The 13,955-nt window shown below is 43.7% G+C and overlaps 1 protein-coding gene across 1 annotated transcript in view; it reads left to right on the forward strand.

Moving 5' to 3' along the window:
- The first annotated feature begins 409 nt into the window (after positions 1-409).
- Positions 410-13,955, forward strand: part of CPS1 (carbamoyl-phosphate synthase 1) — a 121,892-nt gene continuing 108,346 nt past the window's right edge. Inside the window, exon 1 of the mRNA XM_034785103.1 lies at positions 410-734. Within this exon, the coding sequence (XP_034640994.1) occupies positions 609-734 (126 nt within the window). The 5' untranslated portion in view covers positions 410-608. The remainder of the gene's footprint in view (positions 735-13,955) is intronic.

Raw genomic sequence — 13,955 nt, forward strand, 5'->3', positions numbered from 1 at the left:
ATCATCTAAATTTACAGATAGGCAATGTAAGAAAAATACTTGCTGAGGACTTATTAGAGTTTGATTTAAGGATATTTATTTTGTATATTTTTGTGTGATGTTGACCCCCCGCTCAATAATTTCATGCAAATGTTAAAATTTAAAGTGATACAAATAGAAAAAATGCGTAAATAAACATTGCCAATATTTGTCCAAATTACACACATAAAAATTGAATTCTGACAAGCCGATGTATAAGGAATTTCTCTGGTTGCTTCCTGCAATTCTTGCAGTCCTCCAGTAGGAGCAGTTAGTATTCGAGGTATGATGCAACCTAGTCAACATGACCACAGTTCATCTCTGTTGTAAGTGCTCTTCAGAGGAGGGGAGGGAAGAAGGTGGGGCCACACTGAGGACTTTTAATGCCAGAAAGAATGGGAAGGCAAAAGAGAGTGCTGTGCAGTCAATCCAACACGCTGACTGCTCCTCTGTTTTCTTTACTGTAATTTGCAAAAGTATCTGATTGCCTGTATCTAAGTCTAAAAAAATACAAGTAGGATATCTCTTTCTTTCTTTCTTTCTTTCTTTTTTTTTTTTTTTAACTTTAGTTACCAATCAACCTATTCAAGATGACAAGAATTTTGACAGCTTGCAAAGTGGTGAAGACTTTGAAAGACGGATTTGAGTTTTGCAATGTGACTGCTCATCATCACTGGCGTTTGGCAAGGACTGGTACCAGATTTTTAAGTGTCAAGGTAATAATAACCAAGCTCTCGCTAGTATATGTTTAGCGTGCAAATAAACCGCTTGATGCAGAGAAGTTAACTGACTTAAAACTGAGCCAAACTAGGCTTCTAAGCCTTACTCTGAGCCTGCTTGGGTACAGCGTTTTATTGAGTAGGACTCTGTAGTCAGAGCTGAAATTGTAGAGTGAATTGCACTGAAAGGTGAAAGTTCATTATTCCTGTTAAATATTATAGAGGTATTTTCTTTTCAAATACCTTAGATCTCCAGAGTGCTGATAGCGAATGGAGCTGACCTTCTTGTTTTAATAGGAAAATACTTACATGCCTGTTGAACTGAGCTTAACTTTTACGCATGTGATTAAGCTTATTAAAGGGGTTATACTGGGGTTTGGCCCTGAGACTCTTAATACATGGGAGATACACAGTCCTGTGCCTCACACTGGAGCCCTTTATTTTAGTGGCTGAAATACTATCAGTTTAGCTCCCAGTCTTCAACAAAGAGGGCTGAATTCACCAGCTGCTCTTTTCTCCAGCTTTACCAGTGTAACTCAGTTGTTTTCAGTGGAGTTATATTGGCGTAAAGCTAGTGCAGTGAGGAATTGGGCCCCGTGTGTAAATTCTGTAGCACTTGCAGCGAAAGTTTCATCATCAGATAGATCCAGACTAGAACAGGCCTCTGCCTATGTAACCTGCCAGGCGTGCTGGATCAATTTTGATAGTGGGGTGCTGAGAATCATTGAACCAAACTGTAAATCCTGTATATAATGGAAACCACTTCAAGCTAGGGGGTGCAGCAGCACCCCCCACATCCCTAGTTCCAGCACCTATGTAACCTGCTGCCACGGTACTATTAATAAGTGTCAGAATCATAACTATGTGGTGTTATAAGAAAAGCTGTAGGGGAAGCCAAGTTATGGTACCCATTGGGTGTTATCTAACAGTTAATTCCCAACTGTATGAGACTAATCATTATAGCCTCTATCCACTGAGGCCTCCACGTTCCTTAGATTCCCACCAGAGAACTGTTAATCTTAAACCACAAATCATTGTAGAGACGAAGAAAATTGGAAGGCATCTCTGCCATCAACTTGTGCTGTGTCCCATCTGGCATCTAGGACTATGGGCTTTGAAAGAAAGAGAGGCATGAAGAATGGAAGTTGACAAATATGTTAAAATTCTAGACTAGGACACTTGCATTGTTACTGGTGTGTTTCGGGTGGAACCTGCCATCTTGCTTCTTCCCTTTCCCAAGAATCTACTGTGGCCATGAATTATCCCCATGTCTGCCCCTACCTTAAAATCCAGTGCAAAACCTTCCTTCTAACTGATGAAACACTGGGCTGCTTCAGCCTCTGCTCAGGTCAGGAGAGCAGGAGATCTGCCTCTTGTAATGGCAACTGCAATCCTGCTTGGTAAATTAAATACCTGCCATCCTTACAGCTCTAGCCAACACAACCATTTGAAGAAGAAACATACTTACATAAAAACCATGCATGTGGAACAAATGATATAGCTTTCCACACAGTAAATATGCAGGCCACAAGTATTCAGTTCAATTCAATGAGACTTTATTGGCATGACAAGTTAGAGCATGTTGAAGTGTTGAAAAAGCAAGACAGACCCCTCCAATGTATGTTAGAGGATCTGCTTGGGACAGGGTTCTGTGCTGGGGATCTGATCCCCTGTTTCTATTTGTCACCAGTGTTCATTCCTGATCTGGTGGCAGGTTGCTACAGGTTGCAGTGTCATTTCTGTCATCTCTCTCCTTCCTCCCATGATGACAGGTTTCAGAGTAGCTGTTGTGTTAGTCTGTATCCGCAAAAAGAACAGGAGTACTTGTGGCACCTTAGAGACTAACACATTTATTTGAACATAAGCTTTCGTGGACTACAGCCCACTTCTTCGGATAAATAGAATGGAACATATATTGAGGAGATATATATACACATACAGAGAGCATGAACAGGTGGGAGTTGTCTTACCAACTCTGAGAGGCCAATTAAGTAAGAGAAAGAAAAAAAAAACTTTTGAACTGATAATCAAGATAGCCCAGTACAGACAGTTTGATAAGAAGTGTGAGAATCCTTACATGGGGAGAGAAATTCAATGTTTGTAATGGCTCAGCCATTCCCAGTCTCTATTCAAGCCTAAGTTGATTGTATCTAGTTTGCATATCAATTCCAGCTCAGCAGTTTCTCGTTTGAGTCTGTTTTTGAAGCTTTTCTGTTGCAAAATTACCACCCGCAGGTCTGTCATTGAATGACCAGACAGGTTAAAGTGTTCTCCTACTAATTTTTGAATGTTATGATTCCTGATGTCAGATTTGTGTCCATTAATTCTTTTGCGTAGAGATTGTCCGGTTTGGCCAATATATGTTCTATTCTATGCATCCGAAGAAGTGGGCTATAGCCCACGAAAGCTTATGCTCAAATACATTTGTTAGTCTCTAAGGTGCCACAAGTACTCCGGTTCTTCCTCCCATGGTCATTGATTCAGCATTTGGCACAAATTTCCCTTTGTTTTGTACGTTTCACAGTAGTGAAGTATCTGCTAGGGTGATAGTTATGTGCTGGGCACTGGACTACTTTAGATTGTTGATGGATTTGGTTTGGTTTTCCCAGTGACTAGTATATTGGCGTTTAATGTTCTGGTCCGGCATCTTGTACTTTTTTAAAGGACAGATCTAACTCGTCAACAGTACTGCATAAGGACAAGGCCCGCATGGTCACTTTATAGGAGTCTGCTAGGCTGGGTGGCGCATCCAGTTAAAAAGGTTAAGACAGAGAAAACTGCCCAGCTATTTTGGTCTTGTTTTAGTGTCTTCTGTGTGGTACCTAATTCTAAGCTAACACGGCTACAGGGTGATTTCCTAACACAATTAGCTCTGTGTCCATAATACATTCATCCCAAGATACACCTGTTCATCTACTGTATTATTTAGTTGTCTTTTTAATGGCAGCTTTTGGAATATTTAAGAAGGTGTGACCTTAAAGCCATTGAAGGTGACCAATGCAAGTGTAGCTATATGTTGGTGGCTGATGGGTGGTTGATCAAGGGCAATGTGGTAAGATTCACCATGCATAAAAAGACCTGAGCATTTATGTGTTTATATGTGGGTTGCGACAGGCTGCTTGCTAACTTCATCATAACTCCTTCACTGCTAGCCAATTGGTATCAGCAGCTTCTTTGCAAGGTTTCTCAGGCACCTGGCCTGCCCTGTTGGCTAATGGCATGGGGGGAGGGGGAGGCTGGTGCCAGCAAATAACATGCATGTTCTTTTCGTATTGCTCATTTATGTGTGGTTAATGCCTTCAAAATGTGTGTTCTGCCCAGTGAATGGTTAAACTTATGGAAGATGAATGTGGAAATAACATCTTCTGGCTTTATCTCCTTAATGAAGGTCACAGCAAAGATATGTAAACACACCGCTGGCTGGGCCATATGCAGGGGTGAACTTTGGAATTTTGGATCTAAAAACATGAGCTAAAAGGCCAGGTCCATTACCTTGAAGGCAGCGGCAGGCTCATAAACCTCTAGACACAGTTTATCCACTAGTGGGGGACAAAGAGCTACATGATGTTCGCCTGGCTGTTACTACTCCTAGGGGAATTCTGCGCTACTGTACGCACACAGAATTCATGACCCCCGCAGATTTTTTTTGCTTCCCCGCAGAAAACAATTATTTTCTGACAAAGAAGCAAAGGGAAGCAGCAAGAGTGGTCATGCACTTCTCCCCAGCAGCACAGGTGTGTCATTTCAGGCACCTGGAGCAGCTGGCAGAGAGGTAAATCATTGCAGTGGAGTGTGGGGTGAGGCTCCTGTCCTGGGCCAGGCTCAGCTGCTAGCCCTGACTGGACTGAGGAGGACGGATTTTCCTCTTCTTCTGCAAGGAGCTGTCAAGCCGGGTCCGGGTCAGACCCACCACCAGAAACTTCCCCGGCTGAAGGAAGAACCCCCCTCCCGCCCCACTTCCAGCCCTCATTGCTCCTCAGCCACGTATAGGGAGCTGTTTCCCCATCCATCCAACCCCATGCATCTGGACCCCCCCATACCCAGACCCCCCTGCTGAGCTCACCCACCCTGCTGAGCCTCACCCCTGCATCTGGAATACCCCCCCCACACCCTGAACCCCCACTAAGCTCTACCCCTCACACTTGAACCCCCACCCAATGAGCCCCATTCCCCCCTGCACTTGGACCACCCTGACAAGACTCCTGCACCTGGACCCCCATCCTACTGAGCCCCCACAGCTGCAACCAGACCCCCCCGCACTGAGCCCCCCACACCTTCACCCTTCTGCAGAGTCCCATTGCCCCTGTGCATCCAGATCCCCACTGACCTGCCTGCACCCATATTGCCCCACACAGAACCATCTCAACCCACATCTGGATCCCCCCCACCCTTGGTTCCTGCTGAGCCTGCCTGCCCACAGCTGGTGTGGCTGGCGCGGTGGGGCAAGGACCCGGGGTGTTTATGGGGCAGACCTGGCCCTTGCGCTGTGTCAAGTGCAGCCTCACCAATGTGTCTGTGGCCTGGGGGTGGGGGGCTGCCGGGTGATCTCCCACCTCTGTGCGGCCGGTGGCCTATGCACCCCTCTGCTATGCTGGAGCCTCCACATCTATTTACTGACAAATAAAATTTGCATTTTTGGGGCACAGAATTCCCTCAGGAGTATGTAATGTAGGACACTAGTAGAGTTGGTCAAAAATTTTAATTCAGAATTTTTGGATGAAAAGTGACTTGAGAAAATGGAAATTCTTTCATAACGTAGGTTCATATAGTTTTTTTCAACACCCCCGCCACAAAACTTTGCTTTTTGTTTTTTGACACCTCCCTCCCCTCAAATTTAGCAGAACTTTTTGATGAAAAGAACTGTTTAATTTTCTTAGGAATTTTTCTTGGAAAATAAAAGACATTTCCCTTGTAGCACTAAGCACTAGTCTCAGGTGTTTGTACAGCGTAGACTTGATTTTTTGCATTTTTTTCTAGAAGTGGTGAATGTTTCAACATCCAGGTTTAACTTTTATTATGGTCATTCTGCAACCACCTTCTTATTCAGCTCATATCTTTCAGAAACTACCTTGCTAGCTTATATAGTTAGAGCTGAGCAAACAGTTTGCAATGAAAATTTTATTTTAATGAGTGTAATCTCTTCTGCTCACAGATTATCAGTGAGCAGAGAGCAGATTCATTATTCAAAATTATTTGGGGTTTTTTAAAATTTATTTTGGCAGATTACTTCTATATCTACATTGATCAAGAACAGTTTTCTGCAGGTTATTGATATCCACCATTTGACTCATGCTGATCAGATAGGAGAGGTGTTTCTGGTCTATGATAGATAAGTACATGCACATTCTTGATACACATGTAAAATCTGATCTCTGCAAAATCTTGTGCACTTAGAAATTTTCTTCTTGCAAACTTCAGTGAAGTTTTAACGTGGCTTGTGTGGTTGCGGTGCAGCACTGGGAGAGAGTTCTCCCAGGGCTCTAAAAAAACCCACCTCCACGAGGGGCGCAGCTCCCAGTGCTGGGAACGCGGCTCCCAGTCTCTCTTGTAAGATGTTCCTGTTTCTGCTCTGGCCAGGTATACCAGGAAAGCAGCCTTTACAGAAATATTTTATATATATTTGGCTCTGTTGCTTCCATTCCTGTCTTGAGCAGAGCACATGCAAGGACACGGTCATTCTTTCTTTTAATACCTTCTGTCTGAGCTTTTTTTGAACCTCTGTGCTTGAGAGGGGCAGCAATGTGAGTATGTTTTATTTGGAGATGGGCCTAAGACACCATAAGGATCTAGATAGGTTTAGGCCAGGGTTCTGGTTTAAGGCACAGGCAGGGATAGGGTTTGCATTCACATTCATTGCACAAAATGAATTTCTGCTGCATCTGAACCCCACATAGAAAATAAGCATCTGTGGACCTATTCACATATAACAGTCTCTAGAGCAGCATCACAGCATGGAGTCTGGACTCTTATGAGAGTTAAATAGAAAAATAGTGAAAAAATCATCCTGTAGAACTTAATAGAGAATTAAATCCTGCCTGTAGAAGTCCATACAATTGTTTAAAAAAAACCCTGAAGAAATTGTATAATTCTCTATTAAATTGTATAGGTTTTGAATTGAAATTTCCTAGAACTTTCTGGGTTTCATCCATATTAGATTTTATAAGACTTTTGCCTAATTGTACCCCACATATCCCCTCCCCTAAATACACCCAGCCAAAGCAAAGTCTGCTGAGTCGCTGGATTTGGGCCTGCATGAAGATTTTATGATTTAAGTAAATTTTTCTACAAAGTGGCTAATGGAGAACATAGAGGAATGAGCTCCCAGGAAATGGGACCCACCCTGCTCGACTTGAGACCACTAGTTGATTTCACTTGGAAGAAGGGGGCCTCAGGGAACGTTTACTGTAACAAGGGAGTTAGCATAATAGGGTTCACTCTAATGGAGTTTCATTGCATTTCAGAAACGAGCAGAGATACTGCAGCTCATATCACTTAATGCTCAGCGAAGTCCAATGCAGTTATGTAGGGATGTAAAGAGTAATATGGGCCATAAATAGAAGGCTTGTAACTAGAGAGACAGACTGGTAAGGAGAGGATTGGAAGAGCTAAAAAAACAAACAAAAAAATAACCCACCAGGAACAAGCTAAAAGTATAATTAGAAGAGGAAAATAAATAAATTGAATGCTGGCTTTTGAGACTATTTCAGACAACTATCAAAGGGCTGTCCAAAAATATTTGAGGCAGGCAGAAAGTAAAAGAGAAAATTGGTCCATAGGAATTTGAGGGAGGGACTGAGGAAACAGCAGATCAGTTAAGGAGTTGCTATACTTCTTTCCACTCGGAGAAGGAGGAGGATGAGCTGAAATGGGGATCCTATTTCCAGATAGGCTGGGGTGAAGGTAATGCACAGGTACACAAGAGAAGAAAAGGTAGTTTTGTAATTAAGAGTGAACTGGGACTTTGGGGATCTGGGATCAATCCCCAGATTTGCTACACGTTTACTGTGTGATCTTGGGCAAGTCACTTAATCTCTTTGGTCAGTTCTCTTTTCTGTAAAATGAGGATAATACTTCCTTTTGTCCATCCTTTGTGTGTCTTGTCTACCTAGATTGTAAGCTCTTCCGGGCAGGGACTTTTACATGTATGTACAGCACCTCTTGCAATGGGGCCCTGATCTTGGCTGGGACCTCTTGATACCATTGTAATACAACTATTAATAATGAAATTCTTGTGACTAGAGTAGAACAGTTACTGAAGTAGCTTCCAGCACAGGGATTACACATTGCTCTGACCCATGGAATTCAGAGCTAAAGTTCCCCAAAGCTCCAGGGGAGTTGGAGATTTGGAGTTCAGGCCTGTTATAGAGACAGACCTAAGCTACAAATTCCCTATCCAGCTCTGAATCCAGAACTGAACTTCTCTACAATATAGAAGATTTGTATCCAGTGTTCTGGTTTGTTTCCCTCTCTGGATTGAACAAAATCAGAGCTGGCTCAAATCGTCACCCTAAAGTCAAACTGAATCTGAATCTCCCTTGAGTTTTAAAACAAATTGAGTTCATTTTTGTGTGTGTGTTTTTTTAAATAAGAAATATTCCTCCTCCTCTGCTCTTCCTGATTTTTAGCCAGGAGCAAATATAAATATCTGGCTTGACTGAAATCAGGAATACTGGAAATTGCAAAAGAGGGGCTGATTGTGTGCAATTTTCAGTTGGATTTGTAGACCAAAATGGCTTAGAGTTTGCTTCAAGAGGCCTTTCTGCCTCTGTTGAGGGGAGACTCCAAGCTTGCTAAAAGTCTATTTGGTGTGAGGAAGAGGCTGCATTACATTTTCAGCACCAGGAATCTGCTGCTGAAGGAATTTAGGCACTGCCACACCTGTGGAATTTTCTGCCCATCTGGCCAGTTGACTGCTCCATGAGAAGACAAGGGTGTATTCTGGAGCCAAGGCAGACATGGCATATGCAGTCATGGTCTGTCCTTAATAAATGCTTCCTGCTTCAGAAAACTGCTTCTAAATAGAGACAAACAAATGGGCTCCCACGCAGCTCAAGTTCCAGCGTGGTTTCCTTTGTTTACCAGTGACCTCATACGACCTGGAACTCTACAGCACTCAGAGACATCTAGTGGATGAATAGCAGACTGCAAGTAAACATAACATTACAAAGACAATTGAAGAAAGTGTGGGAGCCAGTGTAACCCACACACCTCCTGGGTGTGGTGTTCTGTCCCATCTAGTGACACTGAGACCACTTAGAGAGAGAGATTAACAAGTCTGCTCTACAGCCTTAGCTAAGAGCCATTTGGGTTTTAGCTCATGTAGTAGAGGCTCATGTATTTAGCTCCAGAGGTCCCAGGTTTGATCTCGCCCACCGACGACTGGAGTCTGTCGGTGTTACACAGGCTGTAGCAAGAGTATATTGAAGCGGGGAGAAATAAATCCTGGAAGTCAGTAAGGGGTTACCCTGCCTAGCAAGCCTAAATAGTAAAGGAATTCTTATTGGTTCATTTTGCTAAGCGATTTGAAGCGGGGGAATGGGGGGCGGGGGGGAAGCTAAAGAGAAACTTGGAATTATGAAAAATTCTGATAAAGTAGAGAGGATTATAGCAGGTGCATTAAAGTTAATTCTGGGATAATGATATGACAGGTCTCAGAAATATTCTCTAGACTACAAATGGAATGCTGCTAGAATAGGGAATGTGGCTAAAAGAAGCTTTGTAAGTGCATGCACTGCACTGCAAATACCCATCAGTTGAGGACAGTGGTTTTCCTTTACTACATGTTTATGCAGTGCCTCGTGCAATGGTGTCCTGATGTAGTTGAAGCCTCTACGTGCTATTGCAAGTATACAGGAAATCTAACAATAATAATTTACATGTTAATCCTGAAGGGTGTTAAAGTGCTGCACAAACTGTATTCAGGCAGCAGTGTTAAACTGCGGTCACTGCTGGGGAAAGAGATATTAGCCAAACAGCAGCCAATGCACTTCACAGCTGTGGTTGGAGATGAAATTTTAGTGCAGGCTACCAAGGAAAACTCCTCTTCTGAAAAACGCCAGAGTTCAGACAGAGTGGGATGGAATTAGGATTGAAACCTTTCTAATGGCTGGTAGCCGGACCTCCGAGGCCTCACCCTTTCTCTGCCTCTTCCCCCCCAGAATAAAAACAACAACAACGGACATCAGGTCTTGTCAAATGGCATCAGGACACACAAGACAAAACCTGGACTGTCCAGGTGGAAACTGGATGGGTGGCAACCCTAAAGGAACTCAGTTTTTAAGTTGAAATCTCCTCTACAGTAAAAACTGATAGGCCCAAGGGCACAACTACACAGCAAAAAATAAAAAATCCCCACAGCCATAAGTCTGAGTCTGGGTCAGCTGACTTGGGCTCACACGGTGGCATTAAAAATAGCAGCATAGATATTCCTGCTTGGGCTCTGGTTAGTGGGGAGGGCCTCAGAGCTGGGCTCTAGCCCAAGCCAGAATGTCTACACTGCTATTCTTATTCCTGTAGCACTAGCTCTGCGAGCCCGAGTCAGTTGATGCAGGTTCTGAAGACTTGCCAGCATGGGTATTTTTTGCTGTGTAGATGTAGCCTCAGTCACATTTCCTATTAAATAAAAGTAAGCTAGCAGCTGAGGGAGGTGATAATGCCCACACTAGAAATGTGAGTAATAGTAGTTGCTCCAAGGATGCAGAGTTAACAAACAAGGCTCCTAGATAATGATAGACCAAGGAGAGGGAAATACCCCCACATCTCACCCTAGCTCTAGGCATGCAGGGGATAGTTCACCAGTGCTGTACTAAGACCATTGTACTCCTTAAATCCCTGCATAGGACTGGATGGGTGTCTGGAGGTAGAATGGTTTACAGTGGTTGTGTAGGGAGGTCTGTGAGCCAGCTGTGTGCTGCAGAAATGACTGCTGGGCTGGTCTCGTGTCTGCTGGAGCAGAAGCCTGTTATGGGGACAGACCCACAGGGGGTGGTGAGGGATCTGGGGTGTGGGTAGGGTGACCAGATGACAAAAACTAAATATTGGGACACATGTGGGGGCAGGGCGCCGCTGAAGCGTTAAAAAAAAAAAAGCCGGAGCGCCGCCGAAGCCAAATATCGGGACAAATGGCATCCGACAATACATCCGTCGGGACGCGGGACAAACAGCTGAATATCGGGACAGTCCCGATTTTATCGGGACGTCTGGTCGTCCTAGGTGTGGGTGCACATTTACAATTGTACAGAGGGCTAGAGGTTACAGCCGCAGCCCCTATCCCCGGTCCTGTTTTGGGGGCTAGATCTTAATTTCCCAAACCACTCTACCTGCATAGAGCTGGCTTTATGCAGGTGGCATGAATTATCCTGTAAGGGAACAACATCTTCTGAGGCCAAGAGTTTTTGAAAGAATGGGATTCTAAAGTTGGGCTCCTAAGTTGATATTCAGGGTTGGATTTTTCAACAACACCTAGGAGCACAAGTCCCATAGGAAACCTAACCCATAAGCTGCTAGATAAGTGCTCTGATTTTCAAAGGTTCTGGGCAGCTGGCAACTTCTGTTGAAATCACCTTTCATTTTCAAACGCCACCTGTGGTCCATGTGCTGCAGACCCTTTTTATTTTAGTGGCTGTAGAAGGTCTCTCTGAGGAAGAAGTTTCTTCTATAGGCAATGGGGCGTACAGGCCCTCTGCAGAAGGAACCACTGCTTTGGAATGAGAAGTTCATCAGACTGACCAGCACTGGGAGATTTGGAAATTGATCGAGCTCTATTTCATGAAGTAATATTTGAGGCTGGAATTGTCAGAGGGTTTAGCCACACAGTGTGTGTGAGAGAGTGTCTTTAGTAACCCCCCCCCCAAAATTAGGGATTGCATTAATAAATAAAGGAAATACTGAGTTTGGAATGGAAGCTCATTTATCTCACTTTATTTAGCATGGACAAATTTAATCATGGTACAAAACTATTCATTAATGGTATATTGAACAGCTAATGTTTTTATTAATTTTTACCTTTAGTCCCCACAAATAATAATAAAAAAAAGCCCCTGCAACCTGGGCTCTTCCACAGCGAGGAGAACCTTACTAATTTGCCCCGATGACTGGGAGACCCCTTGAAAATTACTGAATGTTGCACAGTAGTAAGTGAATGGAAAAAAAAAAAGGAAGATGCAAAGATAATACTTCTCCAAATGTATTTTAATTCAGTTACTTGTCAACTGTAGTTTTTACAATGTCTTGACGTATACTAATACGTGAACTGCAGTGTATTTATAACAGCCATGAAGTTCTTAATATGTGAAATTTTGGATGAATGTTTGCTGTGATTGTTCAGTGCTGTAAATGAAATTCTTCCTGTCTTTGAGTGTTCATCTAATTTGCCACAAATGGAAAGTAGTTCCTCCATCCCCCTCTACAGCAAAGTGATGGTGGCATATTCTTTTTAACAACAAAATGCAAGGGATCACTCTCTAAGATATGCAGAAAGCTATTTCCAGCAACGACACGCTTAGCACAGCTCCTCCAGCCTTGGCCACTGGAGTTTTCCATATCGGCTCACAAGACTACTGCTGCTGCTTTTGAACCAGCCCTGGTTGGGTCCTGGCTGTGGTATTTTGTCAGGACTCCATGCAGAGTTCGGCTGCCAGATGGGGACTGCTAATTTGTTAAACCAGCTCTAGGGAAAGGCGTAGTGTGTAGTGGTTAATGCTCAGAACGAGGAATCATTTACAGAACTATTCCCAGAGCTCCCACTGACTCATATGACTGTGGGCAACTCAAATAACCTCTTTGCCCTCGTTTGCTCAGCTGTAAAATAGATCATAATTCCACAAAGCATTAAAAAGCTAACCTTCGCTATCTGTTACTGCACACTTACCACGGAGATCTATTTGAAGTAAAGGAGAAAATTGAAATAGTGTCAGATACCATTGATAAGAAATGCTGGCTTTTTAATGGGGATTGCTGTACTTATCTTCTGTGCAAGGGTGTTGTGGCTTAATTAATGTCATAAAGAGCTTTGAAATCCTCCTAGGAGCAGTGGTTGTAATTACAAAATGAAAGTGTTAGGTCACCAGACCATACCGACAGCAGCCTCTCTTGGCATAATTCCTACCTATGAAAATTAGCTCGTCTAAGGGGGAGTGCAGTCACTGACTTTCATGGTCTGGGAGTGGAATACAAATGTGGCGGTATAGTTACAGAAACTCTAGTTAGGGTGACCGGATGTCCTGATTTTATAGGGACAATCCCAATATTTGGGGCTTTGTCTTATATAGGCATCTATTACCCCCCATCACCATCCCAATTTTTCATGCTTGCTGTCTGGTCACCCTAACTCTAGTACAAGGTGTCTTGATAGCTTATGTGCCCCATCTAGCACTTCTGAGGGAAGAAGGCCTGCAAACTGCAGTAATCCGAGGTGACACACCCACACTACCATACCTACCCATTTTATTCCTGTTCAGCTCAGAGCCTGCTGGCATAAGCCATAGAAACCATGAACGTGCTCTGGATGGATGTTTTTTACCTTGCTATATCAAGTAATTTTAAAACAAGACAAAGTACCTGTGATCATGATAAAGTTCCTTTGAAAGTGATGGACAAGTGACAGAAACACCACCTACAAGTAACAATGCTACTCTAGCAAAATGGTCACAGCAGTTCTAGCTTATATCATAGTTATTCCAGAGGCCTGTAGTGGGGTCAGCAGCCTTCAGAGTACCACCTCATGGCCAGAGGTACCTTGGCTGTGCCCTATCTCATTTTCCCCATTTTTCAGGGCTCCTCAGACAACTCCACACAGTGCAAAGGAAATTAAAACATTCCCTACGTGGTGTCCAGTTTACTCAGTCCTCTGGTCCACTGGTCCTGCAGGCCCCAATCTCAGTTCAGTGTCTCTCTCCTGATAATTTGAAATACCACAGTCTTCCAAAATGGAACCCAAACTCACGCAGTCCTCATCTCAGTTTCAGTGGGGCACAACCCCCTCCGGTCTTTCTGCCTCCTAGCACCTCCCACCTAGAGTTTGTCCTTCCCCACTGGTTCCTTTCCCCCAGTGCAGGAGATTACTTAGGCGAGGGCTATACTAAAAAGTTAGGTCAACCCAGCTATGTCACTCAGGGATATGAAAAATCCACCCCCCCCCCGCCAGTGACGTCATTAAGCCGAACTGACCCCTGGGGTAGACCGTGCAAGGTCAATGGAAGGATTTCTGTTGACCTAGCT

Source organism: Trachemys scripta, chromosome 11, assembly GCF_013100865.1.
Source record: "Trachemys scripta elegans isolate TJP31775 chromosome 11, CAS_Tse_1.0, whole genome shotgun sequence".
NCBI classification, from domain to species: Eukaryota; Metazoa; Chordata; order Testudines; family Emydidae; genus Trachemys; species Trachemys scripta.